The sequence below is a fragment of the Apteryx rowi genome, unplaced genomic scaffold (assembly GCF_003343035.1).
Source record: "Apteryx rowi isolate R43461 unplaced genomic scaffold, aptRow1 scaffold_186, whole genome shotgun sequence".
Taxonomy (NCBI): Eukaryota; Metazoa; Chordata; class Aves; order Apterygiformes; family Apterygidae; genus Apteryx; species Apteryx rowi.
In genome coordinates, this window is record NW_020448152.1 from 1449552 (window position 1) to 1468313 (window position 18762).

Genomic DNA, 18762 nt, shown 5'->3' on the forward strand with positions numbered 1-18762 from the left:
GGCGGGGGCGGCGCGGGGCTGGGGGCGCGGCGGCGGCGCCCCCGCTGACGGGCTCTGTGTGTGCTGGGCTCCCCGCTGCAGGCGCTGGCGGACGACACCGAGGACGTGTCCCTGGAGCCGGGCGGCGAGGAGGAGGCGGCCCTGCGCACCGCCGGCATCAGGTAACGGCCCGCGGGGCCCGGCCCGGCCCGGCCCGGCCCGGCCGGCGCCGCTCCGTCCCCCCGAGGGCGGCTTCTGGGCCCGGCGGGCGGGAAGGAGGGAGGGGGCGGCCGGGCGCTGCCCTGCCCTGCCCTGCCCCGCCCCGGCGGGGAAGGAGCGGGCTACCCGCGCTGCAGCCGTCCTCGCTTCCCCCCGGGGCACCTCAGGTTCGCGGAACGCGGAGTGACTTTCCCTTGTAGCCGCGGCTAAAACAACGCAGCGCCGCGGCGCCAGCGAGAGCCACCGCTGGCGCCGCGGCCGAGGGCGCCGCGCCCCAGGGCTGCTCCGGGCCTCGCGCCCTGGCGGCGGCGCTGCCGGCCCTGCCGCAGCCGACCCGCTCTGCTTAGGGGCTCGTTTCCCTGGGGGCTGCTCCTCTTTCCTTCCCTCCTGGCGGCAGTGTTGAAAGATAATGTGCTATTGCAAAAGCTCCTGCCGGAGAATACAGAAACGAAACTCCTTTCTGAAGAGTCTCGTGCAAACGAGCCCGGAACACGCCCCAAGATGCAGAACTTCATTTTCTTAGAACGGAGGGTAAAATAACTCGGTTGAATCATTCGCCTGGATTTAACTTTATCCCGGTTTCATATGTCTTGAACTCGGTTAGAGTTTACCTAAAGAATAAACCACAGCAATCTGTGCATTTGTGAGTCTCCCATGCACAGGCATATTACATGGATAGTCATCTACTGGTGGCTTCTCTTACAAGAAAGTTGCGAGAAGAGGAATAACTTACACAGTCTTAAGTTTTCTGGTATCACTATGCGTTTGATCTGGGTGGCTTCTGAGCGTATGATCTGTTCTCTTTCAAATTAGCCAAATAACACAAGACAGCAGAATTCGTACCAGTATTATGGAGGCTGCTGGAGAACAGAGGATAGGTGATCAAGCCAGAAAGCCTGTTTGTTCAAAATTAGCCTGAACACATTTGAACCAACAGACAGAGGTATAAAGAGCAGCATGTTGAATGCTGCCGTAGCATTTTTGAGCAGGTACTTGGAATACCTGCCCTCGGCTTCAGTGGTGTGCTTTAAGGTTGACCCAATCTGATTCCTTAACATTGGATGCAATTAACTGCCTAAGAGTTCATCCCTATCCCAATAGGCATCATCCTTGCAAACGGAAGTGAGGTTATTTTAGTGGTATGATTGGTAGTCACTCAGGCACCAGTTCCACACTACATATTTCAGGACATACTGCTCTATGGAAGCGCAGATACAACAGCATAACTGAACGTCCAAGCAAGCAGGTTGCTGTGCCTTCAGGAGCCGAATGAGTGCCGAGCGGTGCCAGTGCAGCGCTTGTTGCCTTCGTCCTTTACTGGATTTGAATGCAAAATCTAGGAGAATGGTTAACGTGTTTTTAAAGTCTGTGCTGTCTGGTCACAGTGTGGAGGCCCAGTGCTGCCTTCCTTGTCAGGACAAGAAATCATGTTAGTTCACACTATTATGTCTTAATGCCATGGTATTTCTGGAAACAATCTTTTAAAACATTTTTGTGAAGTACAGTTGAATTCAGTATAAATGCATTCACTTAAGAAAAGCTGTACAGTTTTTTGTTTCAAAAGAGATACTTATGTTCTAGCTTAAGACTTTAACAAACATGAATTTTATCTATAGGAGATTATCTGCTTATTAAAAAAAATCTATTTTTTGATTTGTAAACATCATCTGATGGCTATGAATTAGGGAAATAGAACAATTGTTCTGTTAAATGAGGAAACAAATAGTTTATTTACTGGATTCAGTTAGTTTCAGGATTTTTTTTAAGCATAAATAAATAGACATTTTCTGAGTTTGAGAGAGCCCTCCAAAAAATGGGATGCAAGTTACAAAATATCTACATTTTCCTCCCTTAGGACAAGAACCTGGGAATCTGTGTGCTTTGGCTTGACTAGCTATATCCTTGCGAGGACTGATACTCTATAACGCTAATAAAAAGTGTTCAGTGTTTTAATAAATGTAGACCTCTTGCTCATGCCCCATTTTCTCAGTAAAAACTCTTCAGAGTTACCAAACAGTAATTCAGCGTACAGCTTCCAAAATAAAACACTAACTTCTCTAAAGTTATGTCTGCTTTCACATTTGAAGCGCTGATATATGCAAGTCCAGTCCACCCTGGTGCTCTTCCCTGTTGTGATCTCCAAATAGCTTTTACTGATACAACATGCCATTTATGTAAGGTATGTAAGCAAACTCTTGCACCTTCTTCCTGCAACATCACTGACACTTGAAGGAGCAAGACTGTATCTGCTTTTGACAGTTCACGGTATTCCCTCTGCTCTCCACCCCCTCATCGGGTTATGTAAGAAAAAGCTCCTTTCCCTTCAAGGGTCACATGTTTAGCTGTAAGTCAGAAAAAGTTTCTGAAAAGTTTGAGGTTAGCGTGGGCATGATCAGGAATAAATGAAAGCTTCATGTGCGTGTGTCATTCTTGCTTTTCCAGTCAAATGTGTCTACCACTACTACAAGCACAATATTGCTATTACAGAACAGTTAATTACAGCAGAAGTCTGACTAGTATATCTAAACAATTGCTGTAAGTTTTGATTTCCAAATTTGTATTATTAGAGGTATTGATCAATGAACCAGAATAATTTATTTTTCAGAAACAAAAAATAGTTTTTCCATGTTGGTAGGCATACAAAAGCTCAAAAACCCAGAAATGTAAATTGGTTTGGTGTGCAAAATATCAGACATGAAAACAGCATTTAAATAATGTTTTCATCTGACAACAGGTTAAACATGGTATCAGACATAAGAATCCAGAAATCTGAAACTTAGACAACATAAGAGCAAACAGGGTAAAAAGCTCATACTTGTAGGTATTTATATACAATGCAACTTATGGTGAATGAGTTCTCATTTACTTTTCATTCTTATTTGAGTTGAACATCTTGAAGACTGATGTAATGGCCCACTGCCCATTTTCTATCCAAAATGCTGAACAGATTAGATTTTATAGCGATGTGGGTTTCAGCTTCACTTGGCCTTATAATCCATTATTAAATATTTGTATAGCCTTAAAAGAAAGACTTTATCCTGCGAATACCTTACGTTATGGTTGATAGTCACTTTGTGGCTTGTCTTAATCTAACTTTGTAGGTAACCTAAGACCGATCTTATGATTCTTCCTATAAACTTGTCAAGTCTAAGTTTTAATTTTCTTGAATTATCTTCTTTAGGGATCATTAAAGAGCGAAATAGGTTTGCCAAGGCCATACTGCTATTAACTGAATAAAGAGGTAGAGGAGATTAATGAGACAATTACTGACTTACAAAAAACTAATTTATTCAGAAAATGAGTTTTATTCACTCAATATAGTTTTGCGGCAAGAAGTTGCTTAAATGGAATAGCTTCTGGTTAATTGTCATTTTCAACTAATTAGGATGTACATAACTCTACAGAATAAAGTCTTGTACTTGGTATGTTACCCTGAAAATTTAACCCTGTGCAGCATTCTCCAAACCCCTTTCCTACTGTATAGGCTGCTATTCTGTTCAGTATAGTTACTTCTTCCACTGAAATTCCTCTTTATTTTTGTTACGGACAAAATTTAGTTTGAAGTGACTGAGACGTTTCAGCAGATCAGCAAAAGCAGCACTGAGTGGACTGAAGGAACATTCATTCACAAGAACTGTTAGCTTCCCAAATTCTGTTCCTGCAAAAGGCAGAAGTGGTCACAAAGTTAACCTTTCAATGTGATGACTGAAAGCCTTATACCCAACAGATGTGTATGTATATTTTTTTTAATTTTGGAGTTTGTTCTTCTTTTCAAAACAATTCTGAAAGGCATAAGATCTGTCTCCCTTCTTTTGTGCCTTGCTGTGTTGATTTGTTCATGAGGTGATGATGAGTTTGGAGTGAGGGTGATGAATGCGACCACTGGATTCCTTCATGCAATATCAAAGAAATTGATGAAGGAATCTAGATTTGTTCTACCTTTGAGAAAGTTTAGCATGAGCAGCACAGTCCTTTTTTAGCTTTAGACTGGAGGCTGGCTATTGGAAATATCGCTTTGATAATGAAGATACAGATCAGCATGTGAAGTAATAGCTGCTACAAGCTGATACACCGTTACATACCAGAAATAGTTGTGATATTTCATAAGCTTTATGCTACATTGTTAGCAAATACCGTAGCACTCCTTCTTGTCCCATAACTTCCTAAGTGTTCTGCATTGTTTTCTAGGCATCCACTGGCCACCTTTTTCCATCTGTTTTTCCGAGTGAGTGCTATTGTCACCTACTTGTTCTGTGACTGGTTCAGCAACAGCTTTGTTGCCTGTTTTGTCACTATTCTCCTTCTTCTATCCTTTGACTTTTGGTCAGTGAAGGTAAGATGACCCTGAACAGTAATTACCTTTGAAAATATTTTGTGTGCCATTAAATAAAAAAAAAAAGGGAAGACATATTCTGAAAAAAAGTGGTAAAAACCTTGTGATCTGTTAATTTCTAAAACACGTCAAGCCCATTTTAATGAAAAGATGCTTACACATCTTGGTTACTGCATTGGTTACTGAGTGAGACAGTTGCCTTGTCTTAGGGAGATCTGTTTGCATACTTTTCTCCCTTAGAAGAAATAAAGTAGTACTAGCCTCCAGTTAATGGATCCCAGAGGAGTCCAAAGCTGCGACACGGTGCCTCACACCGGTGTGCAAGAGCCACAACACTCTCCTGGGAGCGCAGCCGTGGCGCTGGCTCCGTAACCGCCTGCGGGCAGGTAGGTCTGGCCTGCACTGAGTCAAAGTGTGGAACAAGGCTGTAGTGTTGGAGATGTGAGGCATCAGTGTGTGTCCCAATATACTGAAAAATGCTAGTATTTATCCAGCTGCAAGAATATTTTCTTAATTCATTTGCTTGATTCCTTGCAGTTCACTTGCTCATAATTAATTTCCTATTGTTTCAATGCGTTTCTGTTTGGGGTTCACCTCTCTTACTGAGAGAAGTTGTTTACCAGGGGATTTTCCTAGTAACTGACTTGGGAAGGGTATGTCCTGTAATTTCCCATCTAAATCAATGTTGTTGTGCCAATTGTCATATTACAACAGGAGAACAGGCCTCTGAATTTCTATTAACTTATCCATCCTTAATGACTGTTGTGTCCAAGTTGGCATAGCTTATAGAGCTCATTTAGTTTTTGGTGAAAAAAATGTGATTTTTCAGATGTGCTCGCCATTTTTCTTAAAATGTTAGTGCGACAAATGAACTATGCAACTGATCAATGCAGATAATTGTTTCTCTCACTAGAATGTGACAGGAAGACTCTTGGTTGGTTTACGCTGGTGGAACCAGATTGATGAAGATGGAAAAAGCCACTGGATATTTGAAGCAAAAAGGGTAAGAATAATAAAAGTAGGCACAGGGTAAACCTGATACTCAAATAAAGTAACTGGGCTCTAGAGCACTATTCTAACAATTACTTTTTATTCAGCTTCTATAAATGATAAAGGATTCAAAACAAAAGGAAAAGAATTGCAAGCACACAGAATCTGTGACATTCTGGAGTTCTTTACTGCAAAACTTGTCTTATAACATTTTCATCAACAGAATAAGGATGTGTTACTATGGTTATGAAACACTTCTGGTAGTTCTGCTATTTTATATCCTAGTGAGAACATCTTGTGATAAAAAGCATCATCCCATAGTTAATTCCAATGGAGTGTTCTCTCCAGGAAGGAGCTGTGTTGAAAATAAGGTTGAATAATTCAAATTCAGTTTTGTTTTTTTTTTAAATATACTGCTTTCATTCATGCTCATGAAATATGCTGGCAAGTGGAACGTGGATCATGAGGCGTTTCCACACTGTGAGCAGCCCTTCAGGTACCCTGGACACCAAATGGCCCCGGCACTGCTGCCAGCCAGAGGCGAGACTGTGGCTTTCGCTTTTGTTTGCTAACCCGTTCCCGGAAGAGCCTGGCAGAACAGCACCTCAAGAGCTGTGCGCCATGACACGGGTTCCACGCAAACCCAGCTGCAGAGGCAGCCTGGCGCCGAGGCGAGCGTAAGCGCCCCGAAGCGCCGGGCTGGAGTGCCCTCTAGCAGCCCCGTGGCTGCTGGCAGCGAGGAGGCAGCACAGCCAGGCAGCAGCGCCCTGTGTAGGTAGAGTGCGGCGACCACTGTCAGGAGCGTAACAGACACCAACTTTCTTCCTATAACCTAACTGATGTCTAAAGGGAGAACAAGGGATGGTCTGCATGAAAGCAAAGAAACTAGAAGACCTCCAGAGTTTGTTAGTCCTGTTGAGACAGTAAGCAAGAGCTTTCATAGCATCTAAAGCAATGTCATCCATAAAGCAACCTCATAACCTCAAAATTATCATAAAATGAGCAAGTGTTTTGCCTAGTTCACATACTGCAGTTTGTTAGTTCTAGCCTAGAAGTACAAAGCTGACTTATCTGTATGGACTTAAGCCTTCCAGAAATTCTGGCAGAATAGTAGTTTGATTAACAGGAGAATCACAGTATCATGAGAAAGAATACATAATTAGGATGGATTACATTTTTGTCATGGATTATCCATGAGATATAGTCCATCACAGCAAGATCCTGGAATACATGTGATTCTCTTAGTTTCCTGTATCTGGTGTTCCCCACCTCCCTTGTCAGTCCTCTGGCAGCCTTTTCAGACATCTTTATGAGGTGCATTTGCTTAGAAAAATTCCAAATCACTCACCAGCAATAAGCTGCTGATTCCAGTCTGCTGCTGCTGTGACAGAGCTTCCCCTAGAAATCCTACTTTCTTCTGAGGATTGCTGGAAGAACAGTAATTCTTACTTTTGCATTCCAAACATCACAGCTCCTTTCTTCTCCCCCTTTTTTGTCAAGAAAAAAAAAAAAACCAACCCCCCCCAGCCTTTTGTAATCTCACTCATCAAGTTAACTAGGTCTTTCAGGTGCAGCGTTCTCAGGTTTATTGACTTTTTTTCCCTCTGAATAGTTATCACTAATGCAAAGTCACTGCTGAGGAATTTATAAGTAATTCTGGATAAAAGAGAGTAAACCCTTTTATCAACTGAGAACATCTTTTTCTGTAACTGTGAAGGCATAGAATCACATTATTATTCTGTGGATCTCTGCAGTGTCACTGGTTTAGAGTGTATGTGAAAAAAAATTAAAGACAGCTTTTAATTAATGGATCTTGTTTGGCAAAATAGAGTTACTTAAGCATGTTTACGAGTTGGATGCAATAGTCTGTCTAATATGGGATTGGTGGATGGACAAATCTCCAATCTTCTAGGAAAGATCAGAACCTTCCGAATAATTCTCTTTCCTTAGTTTCTCTGAAGTGTTAGGAACTAACAATAATCCTTTCACTGTAGATAAAGACACATCAGTTGTGTTAACCAGAAGAAGTCGGCAGCCAGGACTTTTTGCAACCTGCGTTGATATTTTTGCTCTCCCTGAGGTACACAAATAGAGCACCCTCCGAACGATGCCTCCTTCAGAGACAGGCCGGCAGTTGTCATGGGTGTCCAACGCTAGTATGACAGGGCAGGCATTTTTGAAACCACATTTCTTAAATTATGGTATCAGTGGACTGCATAAACAAAATTGAAGTATTAGCTAACAATACAAAAGCAGATTCACATTAAGATAAGCCACTATGTTTTTAGAGAAGGGTATGGAAATGGGCACTGGTGTGAGAATTTCTTTGTCTGAGTTGAAACCAACTGATAAATCCTATGGGGATCTTTAAGGTTTCCTTGTTAGCTCTCGGAATAGGTATGCCTCACAATTTCCACATTAGCCACTACAGCGGTTTGGGACTGAATTTTTCTTAACACTCCTGCTTTGCAAACAGGACACATGTTGTGAATCTACTTTACAAACCATCATACTTACTCCAGTGCCTTCTGTTTCACACTTCTCTGAGGCTTTGATAGTTTGAGTCTAATTTTGTCCAAGCTAACTTAGTTTTTCTGTAGTTTAATTACTAGTGTAGCAGAACTTTTGACTTGTAAGTCAACGTACTATTAATCTGTGGTGTTAGGGGCAACTGAGATTGACAACAGGAATAAAGCATCTGACTTAAAAGGGAACAGAAACCAGAACATTTTGGAAATTCTGTCATGTACAGTAGGGCAGCAGGCAGAGAACTTGGCATCAGCTGTTTTTCTTTGTATTGAATTCCCCACCTGTGCATACGAAGTGAAATTTAGGTGAAGAAGTGATTTTGTCCATTCCTCCTCGTCTGCTGATTTCTGTTGTTATTTAGTGTTGGTTTTGTCCTTCTGACTAAAAGCTTCAATAATTTTCTTTCTAGGTATCTACAATAGCTGCCTCAACTGAAGTTGAAGCTCGAATCTTTTGGCTTGGTCTCATTATCTGTCCAGTCATTTGGACAATGTTTTTCTTTAGCACCTTGTTTTCCTTGAAGCTGAAATGGCTGGTAAGTCTGGCGTCCTGAATATGAACTACAGGTGACAGTGGAGGTAGGTAGAGCAGAAACCCTGATCTGTTAATTCTGTAACAGTCTTTGAACCAAAATCTCCAACATTAAAACAACTCACTAACAGCTTCAAGTCATAAAGAATTTTCTGCAGTCAAACCCAGCACTCTGGAATCTATAATTTTTAGCCCCACTTCTACTAGGTTATCAGATATCAACTTTTTCATCTAACTCAAGTAGAACGTCTTAACTGTTTGGCAAAATTGCAGCCTCATTTTTAACTGTAGCAACTTACTTTTTGCCAACTTCTTTATTTCAGTCAAAGGAAACTACTTGATAGAGGGCAAAGAAATAAATCAGTGGTACTGGTTTTCAGGTTTTCACATGTCCTTGGGATTTGAAAGTTATTTGCTCTTACTATTGAAAGAAGGATTTTAGATTTCTGGTACCATTCCCTTTTGAAAGAACCAGTAACACAGTGCTTAAAAATCTTGATAAATTCAGCTATAATTACTGTATAACCACTGTATTTATAAACAATCTACTTTGTGAAGGAAAAGAAAATCATTATACCTATTTGCAAATAGTAAAAGAGGAAATTCACCTCACAGATTGCATTATGCTAAGATGCTTTTTGTCTCTGAAATCTTCATGTTTTCCCCTGTAAACTATTCTAACAAACACTTGAATAATTGCCATTCATTTTGTCAAATTACCTATTGTGCTTGAAAGCTAGATCAAAATGCTGCAAGTACAATTTCTTTAAAAATTTTGGAAAGATCAAACGCAAGTGTCTTGCACACATGCTGCGATATAACACAAAACCACCAAGATTACATTTGATTACTAAATGAAACAGGAAATTCAGATACATATAAGAATCAATTGCAAATTTATAATTGCTTTTTAGTGCCCCAAACGACATAGCTAAACAAACAGTAGTTGCAAGTTAAACCAGTTCTGCGACAGTTCCACCTTTCTTTTTGTAAACCAGAGACTGTTTGCTAGACTGAGAGCTAGCTGGTGAGGGGACCCAAGCTGGCTCTGAAGAGACAGATCTTTCAGGTACTTACTGTCAAGTAACAGTAGTTGTAAAAGGTGAGGATCACACAGGAAAATTTGATAGCTTCCAGGATACTGTTTCTGAGGCTATTTTTGTCATGTCTGTGAAAAACACTATGAAAAACATCTTATTTTTTAAATTATTTCATTAGTCAATTAGCTGGATAAATGGATTCTGCCTACTGCTAAGCCTATAGTACCATAGAAGAACCTCATTATTTTCAAGGCCAGTTAATGCTACACATTGGTTCACATCTATCGATACTCTTTGTAAAGCCGTAAGGTACAGGATCTTATTATATACAGTAAGGCAGTTATTGATAAACAAGCCTGCAGGCTTGCTATATATGCAGACATAAGTTTTCATAGATACAAATCAGGCTTAAAATAAGTGGAATGATTGTAGAGTCAAAGATAGCCTCTTGAATGATTTTAAGACAGTAATGAATTCTTTCATGATGCAGAATGACCTTAGCTGGAGAAAAAAAATTGTGTCACTGTTTAGGTAAAAAGATATTTTGTAGAAAGGGCCTCGTGTTTATAAGTAGTGTGACTGGACTGCTTAGTTCTCATTTATAGCTGAAGAAATATTTCATTCTTATGGCATTTATATACATGTGTGCATATGTATGGATATACAGTTTATATATAGCACTATATTTGTCTGAGCTAAACTTTTGTTTGTCTATAGGCTCTTGTGATAGCTGGGATCTCCCTTCAGACTGCTAATTTATATGGATACATCCACTGTAAATTAGGGGGACAAAAAAGCATCAGCAGAATAACTTCAAGTTTTTTTGTCACAGCAGATGTTTCCAAGAGTAAGTACTAAGCTGGTTTGTCCCTTACAGTCCATAAAATATCAGATACTGCCCTGCCGCATGCTGTTGGTTTTGGGTCTTTCCAGGTATTAGTTCTTAAGTTTCCATAAGTTTCTCACTTGCCCAGCCTGATTCTCCGAGAAACCCTTCTTGCGGGACTCTCTTGGCAGGCTGTACCCCGTAGCACTTCGCTCCCGTATTCTAGCCAAACTCAGAAGCTTGCTGTCCTTTAGTCTCTTCCCAGCTGGACCTCTTCCAAGCCCCATTAAGAATTTCCTCTACATTAATCCTCAGAGGGAAGCCTTCTGAGGCATATGGTGCCTTTGCTTAGGCAGAAGCTTTAAGAACTCTCTCAACCCTCTGGCTTCTGCCAGGCTCTTCCCTGCTTATAAAAGATTCATACGCATGAGGTTAAGTGAACAGCCACATTTCACGTGTTCATTCTACAGGACAGACGAGGAGAATTTCAGAAAACTGCATTGAAGAACATGGAAACACAGCCAGTAGATAATCAAATAAGGACAAACTAAAAAAACTGGATGTGCAGTAAAAACATTCATTTATGAAAGCTGTTCTTCATATGAAGATATTGAAATAAAGCTCTCTAGAAGTATGCCTGCATGAAATACCAATTTTCTGTCATTTATGTTTTGAGGGTCTTTAGACTCTAAAAGGTTTGGAGCTACTACTACTTACTTTAACTAAAACATTCATCAAAAAGCAGTTTGCAGAGGCAAGAAAATAGAGCTTACTGTTTATATGCAGAGAAACTTAAGAAATAAATCTGTAAACTGACCTGAAACTTGGACTGTCCTAACTGAGAACTAGGATGAAATCAAGGAAATGCTCGTTTAACTTTGGAAATAGAATAAATAAAAAGTTTTCCTTATTATACACAATACTGATTCCTCAATAAAAAGTGGAATTCCAATCACAAAAAGCCTCCTGGTTACTTAAGATACTGAGTGTTTATTGTTTAGTGTTCAGGCTTAAAATCTAGTAGAAGAAACAATATGAAATCAGGCAGCAAGTTCATAGAGTGCTTGTTTTGTGAAGCAGCCACAGTTATGTTTAAATAATTAAAATAAGTTAATCTTATTCTGATACCTGTAATAAATTAAATACTGTACCTGCACATAATTATAAGTTGCCTAAACTCTAGTAGGATTTTTATTTTAAAAGTGATGCTGATTAAAAAAAAGAGGGGACAATACCATATTGAAAAATCCATTCTAAATATAGATCTTTTCCACTGAAAGGACAAGATACTCAAGTGAGCTTATTCAGTAAGAGAGGTGAGAGTGCATTACAATTAATGTTAGTGCAGAATGCAGGAAAAAATCCTACTATTGATTTAGTGACTCAGTTAAATTTATATACATGTAACTTAGCTATATTAGATATAATGCCCCAGTATCAGTGAAATGTATTTCATATTCAAGTTCCTGAATAAAATCTTGTCTATATATGTCTTCAGAAGCCAACTTTATATTCAGTATTAGTACCATGACATTGGATGCAGAGTGCATCTTTGTAACACAGATAAAGGCTCAGTTTTATAACATTCCAGCAAGCCTTCTGACCACCTGAGAACTACAAGAGTCTTAAAAGTACTATGGAAAGACTAAGGCAAGGACATTAATATTAAGAATTTATTTGCAATATACAAAATGATACATTCTTTCTATTAGTTCAAGGCATAGTTACATTTCTATAATTAATGTGAACTACATTTTTATTCCATTCATTGATTAGATAATCTTTTCTTCTTGAAAATGCTGTAGATCACAGTATTCCTGAATCCCTGCAAAGATAGGGGGGAAAAAAAAAGTAATATAAATAGTATTTCAGTCACACATCATGGGTTATTGCTTTATCAGTCTGTCCCCTATCAGCACAGTTTGGGTCTTCATCATGGCCAAAATGGCTTTAGAAGTTTCCCAGCTGTTTGCATTTTAAAACCTGCACATCATCTGCTCTGTAGGTACTTTTTCTATGTTTTCTGTGTCGTTACTATCAGAAGTAGGGGCAACAATTAGTCAGTTATATCATATACATTTATAGTGAAATCCCCTCAGTAGACCTCCATGAGAATCTTAGACGTTTTCTGTGAAAGCAAAGATACCTACATATTTTCTGAAAATTGTGGATTTAAGCCAAACATTGAAACTAAGCCTGCAATAACTGACTCCCCCAAACAAGTAATTACAGTAGTTGCAAAGGTTAGTTTCATAATTGCTATGCACATGCTCTCAGAGTGCACAGCATTATTAGTGGCAGAATAAAATAATTCTGTTTAGCACCATCATATATTGTAGAAGGTAAGTGCTCAGAACTGAGAGGATCTGCTCACACAGTGATTTTCAGACTTACTTTGAATGATACTCCTGTAAGATGCTGTAGCTGGAGACTCAGGTACTTCAGACAAGAAAGACTGGCCTTTATCACAACTTTTTCCTTGAAGGACAGAGAAAAACTTTATGAAAGCAAAGCAACAAGGCAGATGAGCTCATCTTGATTTTACTTTTATCCCAGCTGTACCATTCCAAACAGACACTTGCTTCTATTCCCCTTAAGTCCTTCCATTGGTAATATAATTGAAGCTACAGATCTTGTAGTTTTCCAAAGAAATACTGTTAGAAAAAACTTCATTCTTTTCAAAGTACTGACCTGTTCTTTGACATAATTAAATAAAGTATTAATTGCTAATAGTTTTGTTCTTCCCCGCTAGGTATCCCATTATCCACAAGAGAATTTGGGCAGTAACAGTAACTTGGTAAAGTGAAAGTGCTAGTTTTTAAGCTTAATGTTTGCAAGATGTTATTCTGACAGTGGTATGATTTTATTCTGTCTGTGTTTTTAGGTGATCATACCAAAAAGAAAGATGCAATGTACTTAGAACATGATTATATAGCTGACAAGCCAATATTAAATAGCAGCTTAAGGAAATTATCACTTTTTTCACACCAAGCTATGTCACAGTTCCAGTAACTTGATTTAAAAAAAAAAAAAGTTCTATGTGAAAGTGGATATTTACCTAAGAGACAATGTTTAATCTTCTAATTTATCAGTGTCCAAGTCAGGGTTTTCCAGTAATGACATTAGTTAAGAGCACTGTAACTAAGATAATAGTAGGCACAACTTGTTTCAAACATAGTGCAATACAGTAGCATTACCTATTTGAGGATCTAGAGGCACTTTACCCAGGAGGGAAATATTTAAGTTCTGGCACATCTTCTCAGCACCTCCAGTAGTTGGGGGAAAGATCTGAGATTCATTCTGCAACAACATGAAAATCAGAGTTAACAAAACATGACAATTTTGAGAACAAGGCATTTTAGAAGCAGTGTTTTATATATAGACAACATCACAATTGAAAAAAAAATCTGCAAGATACAAATTGCCTTACCTTACACTTTGGACATATAAAGCCACTCATATTTTCAACAACACCTATGATAGGCAGTTTCACTTTACGACAGAAGTTGATCTCCTTCCGAACATCCTGAAGTGATACTTCCTACAAATAAGAAAAAACAGTGTAATTTTGATAGTCCATAAGCAGAACCTATTAAAGTACATCCTTAGAGCTACTTTAAAGAAAGTTTATAATGAATTATTGCTCTTTTCATATTTTGAAAAACAAGCTTGTTAGGTACTCTACCAACAAGTTATGACTAGCAATGAACAAATAAAACAGTTATAGTCCTCCGCTGAATGTGGCTCTATTTTGAAATCTGACTTAATTCTTGTAGAAATTCAGCCATATTTATGTTTTATCCCCTACATTCATCTTGTATCTTTAATTCTTTAAAAGGAGCTTTCTACATTTTCAGTTTACAGAAAGACCCTTAGCATTCTCCACAAAGCAGAGAAAGACAAGAACCACCCAGCTTACATTTGCTATTTCTTTTCAAATTAAAATTTGGAATAGCTTACCATTTTCTCAGATTTTTCTCATATATACCTGACCTCATTTAGTTCTGTTCACTTCTCCTTCCCTCTTCACCTATCTTGTATTACCCTTACCACTTCACTTTCTTTACATTTTATTCTTTCATCTGTTCTTAGAAATACTTAGTATCTTCCACCAGTTTCATCTCCTGCTCCTTTCCAAACCAGAAATCCTATGTTTGAATTTGATAAATTTTAAATTTCAGTTGTACAGCAGCTGATTTTTCTTTTTATAAAATGCACATCACGAAGTTGTCTACTGTCTATTTGCAAGTCAAGCTTTCCCTGAGATTGTAAGTTTTCTGCCTGAAGTTGTCTCCTCTCTGAACAATTTACGTGAGAGACTAGTATTGTACAGTCTTGAGGCAACAGGCTATTTTACGTGCTGTTAAACAGCGTACATCTTGTCACTTAAATCCAAAGCTTTACTAATTTCTGAACATTTAACCATTGGTGATTAAATAATCAATATCCAGTGATGTCAACTGTAACCTTGAAGAGGGAAGTGCAATTTCCTTCATTTCACTTCATGACAGCTTTTGATTGTGAACTGTTCAGTGGTTTGCAGGCTATAACTGACCCACTCAGATCCTGTACTCTACTGAGACATCCAGCTAACAAATAAACCAGCCATCTGCAGGCACAAAACAAGCCAGTCAATTTACTTAAAACCTGTACTGTCATTTCTCTGAAGTCAGAGATTCCACACCAGGGATTTGCTTTAACTGCCATGACGCTTATATCTAAGGAAATGAAATTCCCTTACCTGAGGGGTGGTGATTATAACAGCACCATCTATGCGTGCTGCACTGAGATACTGCACGATAGATAAATGTTCATCCGATGTACCTGGAGGTGTATCTACAATAAGATAGTCGATTTCACCCCAGTCCACATCACGAAGAAATTGTTTGATCAATCCTAAAAGAAAGCATAAGAATGTGGAGCAGAAAAAAAAAATACATACACACACACGCACACACTTGAAATTTTAAAGTCTAGGCATGCAGTTTCTTCTGACTACTGTCAATTTAGAGTACAAAAATGCTTATTTTGTCAAGGCTTAAAAATATATATATACATAGCATTTGACCCACTGTGTCTACTATTTAAAAAGACTGAAATGAATATTGAGAAAGCATTCTCTAATGAAAGTTTATCTTTAGCTGGAATGCAACCAGCAACTCTGTAACTTGGTGCGTGGTTCTATGATGAAAATATGGTAACTATTTACTCAAAGATCTGCTCTGCCAAATTTGGGCCGAGTGGGTCAGACAAGTATTTTACCATCATTGCAGATTCAACACAAATGACTAGAAAAAAAATTAGCTCATAACTCCATTCAACAGTTGGCTCCACTGTTTCTAGTTAGTTACAGGTTATTAGCTACCTTTATGTACAGCAAGAAAACAAAATGCTTGAAGCTATAGTTTTGTCTACAGAATTACATAGTGCCATACACAGGATAATATCACAAAAAACTCCCACTTTAAGATTTCTGAGTTGAAAAACTTCCTCTTAGAAAATACATTTTTTAATTTACCAGACTACAATTAAAGCAAAGTTCAGAAAATCCAGAACTGCTATGATATTTTTTATTAGTGCAGTTGGACTAAATTTAAGAGCATTCTATTCCAGTTTTCCTCTGTTTTTACCCTGCTGTAAAACATTTTACAGTTGTTTCAACAACTAAGTATATTCTATTCCTATAGATTACTGTTTTAAAAGAGGAAAAAGCAACGTGAATTGGGACTTAAAAAAAAAGGCACTTTATTCCTTTTGCAGAACTAAAATCAGTCTTTATTACTACAGTTTCAGAGTGACTGAAGCCTTATTTTCTCTAGTTGAACATATGCATTTGATGACATTAAAAGGTTCTGCAAATTGCAAAGCCAAAGAATTATCCTCTGGTATAACTGGACTATCTTCTCAGTTTTTCCCATTGCTTACTATATGAGTTTTATGTTTATTGAACTCATCAACTGATATTTCATCTTTAAAGCAGATCAATTATTGGTGAAAACATTAGATACATACCATTTTTTTTTGGTCCTCTCCAGATGACAGCATCATCAGGACTACTGAGCAAGAACCCCACTGACATGACACCCAAGTTTTCTTCAACATACTAACAGAGAAGTAGTAGAACATTAAAGAAATCAATTCTAAACAAACAGATTTCACTGAAGAAGTAATTTCAGTGGGGGAGAAAAAAAAGGACATTAAGAAAATTAAGGCACATAGCCTTATTCTTCCCCTTTATCAAAGGGGAATTAAAGGCTACACAGGTTCTTGTGCAACACTAGCTAATCTAACAATAGTCATCTTTTAACAGAAAAAGGGAATTGTCATTTATCTCATAGCTGAGGGCAATTATAAGAAATTGAAGAATATTAAAAAAGCAGAGAAACTAATACCCTCTGTCATCACCACTTGGACTTCATATACTTAATCTGGTACACTGGAGCATATGACAAAACTGTAACTCACCTAACTACATTCACGGACTGGCAAAGAACTAGTTGTGGTAAGTTTAACAGTGGTTTATGGAATCACTGGAGGCAACACAAGGCTAAAAACAGCTTTCCCTCTCAGCATCAAGTCCGTCTGTCTATCTTTTTTTTTTTTTTTTTAAAGACAGATTACCTTTAGTATGTATCCTGCTAACAACAAAAGCACCTGATGTTTTCCCCATGTTTTCTGCAGATTAATGAATTTTTTTTGCCTAATTGTGTTTAAGATACTATCCTTCTGTCTGTCATTGAAAGGGTAACATACTGCACAGCTTGCATGACAACCAAAAATAATGAAGTAAAATAACCAGTATTTATTTCCCATACTAGCATGGCATAGTAAGAAAGCCAGTTCAAAAGAGAAATACATTTATAGTGATAAAACTATATTGGAAATATGGCATTATTATTAACAAAAGTAATTTAAAGCTCTGATTTATATGGCCTGTAGCCAGATTCCATAGAATCTGGACATTTGTGTCACTGGATAAAAAAAATGACCAAGTAGCCCCTGCTTCCCCCACCCCCTTACAAACAGTCCCCAGCTCATAAACTACTTTTTGCAACAGTTAAACCAACTCACCACTGGAGACCATCCAGAACCACTCTGATGAACCTGAAAATTGAAGCAATACATGAAATCAATCAGAGATAAATACAGACATTACATAACACATGAACAGTGCAAGTCAAAACTGATGAAGGTCTATGCTATAGATGCAATACTGCTGGCTTTATTAGAACAGTTGAATGCAAAATTACAGAGGACCCAGACCTCCATTAGTAAGTGAACAGTAAAATCTGTTCAGGTGAATCATGCAAATGTTACACCTAATGAGCTGACTCACAACTTTAGTATAACTGTTGAACCTTTTGGCAGAAAATTTATCCATGATTTTCTATATTTAGATAAAATATTCTGGGGTTGATAAAGATCATTTTGCTACCACTACTTAAATTTTAAGTAGTCATGAATATGTGGTAGACAACCAGCAAAAGCTAGGTATGATGCAACCGGTATGGGCAATTAATTAATTAACCTGCTCAAACATACCCAAATGCCTCAGGAAGGTTCAGCTACTCTGAGGCTAGCAAACATTTGTGCCCTGAATCAAGTGCACAGCAACAACTTTCAACCAGTACTAGAAGCATCGTCACTGGAACAGAAAGTTTAAATCCTCTTGCCTTGAATTAACTGGAAAAATCTTCAAGGAAAGACCTTGTTAATTAGCACACTTCACATCAAAACAGTACAACAGTCCTCAACTTCTCAAAAACTCGACAGCTAGCTACTTTAACAAGGTCTTGTGTTTCTAAGCTTTGTAAGAGATACTTCCCTTTTATGCAACTTACTGTGAGGTACTAGTGAAATGTAGTATTTTGTTCTTTTATTCTACTAATAAAGCTGATATTGTGAAGGAATTTTAAATATCAATTTTTAAATAAACTGTTTTATAACTCAGTAGCCTACCACTAGCTGCTCACTTGGTAGTTTGCAGAACTGGTCATCCTGAAAGCAAACAGCTCTTTTGTACTAAGTCACCCGTGTAAAAGCTACAGAAATATACCTGTTCTCCTTCCAGACCCATCATTTTGGGGATTGACGGCCCACAAATATCTATGTCCAGCAGAGCAACCTGCAAGAAAAGAGACCACTGGAAATGCCTTGGCATAGGGCTGGTTGCAAAGACCAGATCATTCACTGAAGACATTAAAATGAACTTCGCAACGGAAGCAGCTTAAGCTCTTAAGAGGAGGGGCGCGGGGCGAGCGGCCCGCTCCCGGCTCGGGCCCGGCCCGGCCCGCTCCCCGCGGCCGCGCTGACAG

General features: G+C 38.6%; 2 protein-coding genes across 2 annotated transcripts in view; one reads left to right on the plus strand and one right to left on the minus strand.

Moving 5' to 3' along the window:
* TVP23A (trans-golgi network vesicle protein 23 homolog A) overlaps positions 1-11081 on the plus strand; it is a 12035-nt gene extending 954 nt beyond the window's left edge. The window contains exons 2-7 of the mRNA XM_026061873.1: positions 47-161; positions 4387-4531; positions 5445-5534; positions 8460-8585; positions 10339-10468; positions 10918-11081. Coding sequence (XP_025917658.1) covers positions 47-161; positions 4387-4531; positions 5445-5534; positions 8460-8585; positions 10339-10468; positions 10918-10979 — 668 coding nt within the window. The 3' untranslated portion in view covers positions 10980-11081. The remainder of the gene's footprint in view (positions 1-46; positions 162-4386; positions 4532-5444; positions 5535-8459; positions 8586-10338; positions 10469-10917) is intronic.
* Positions 11082-12102: 1021 nt separating this feature from the next.
* The window catches only part of NUBP1 (nucleotide binding protein 1), a 7187-nt gene continuing 527 nt past the window's right edge, over positions 12103-18762 (minus strand). The window contains exons 3-10 of the mRNA XM_026061832.1: positions 18504-18572; positions 17519-17551; positions 16460-16550; positions 15189-15343; positions 13878-13988; positions 13645-13747; positions 12842-12925; positions 12103-12272 (exon numbers count right to left, since the gene is read on the minus strand). Coding sequence (XP_025917617.1) covers positions 12220-12272; positions 12842-12925; positions 13645-13747; positions 13878-13988; positions 15189-15343; positions 16460-16550; positions 17519-17551; positions 18504-18572 — 699 coding nt within the window. The 3' untranslated portion in view covers positions 12103-12219. The remainder of the gene's footprint in view (positions 12273-12841; positions 12926-13644; positions 13748-13877; positions 13989-15188; positions 15344-16459; positions 16551-17518; positions 17552-18503; positions 18573-18762) is intronic.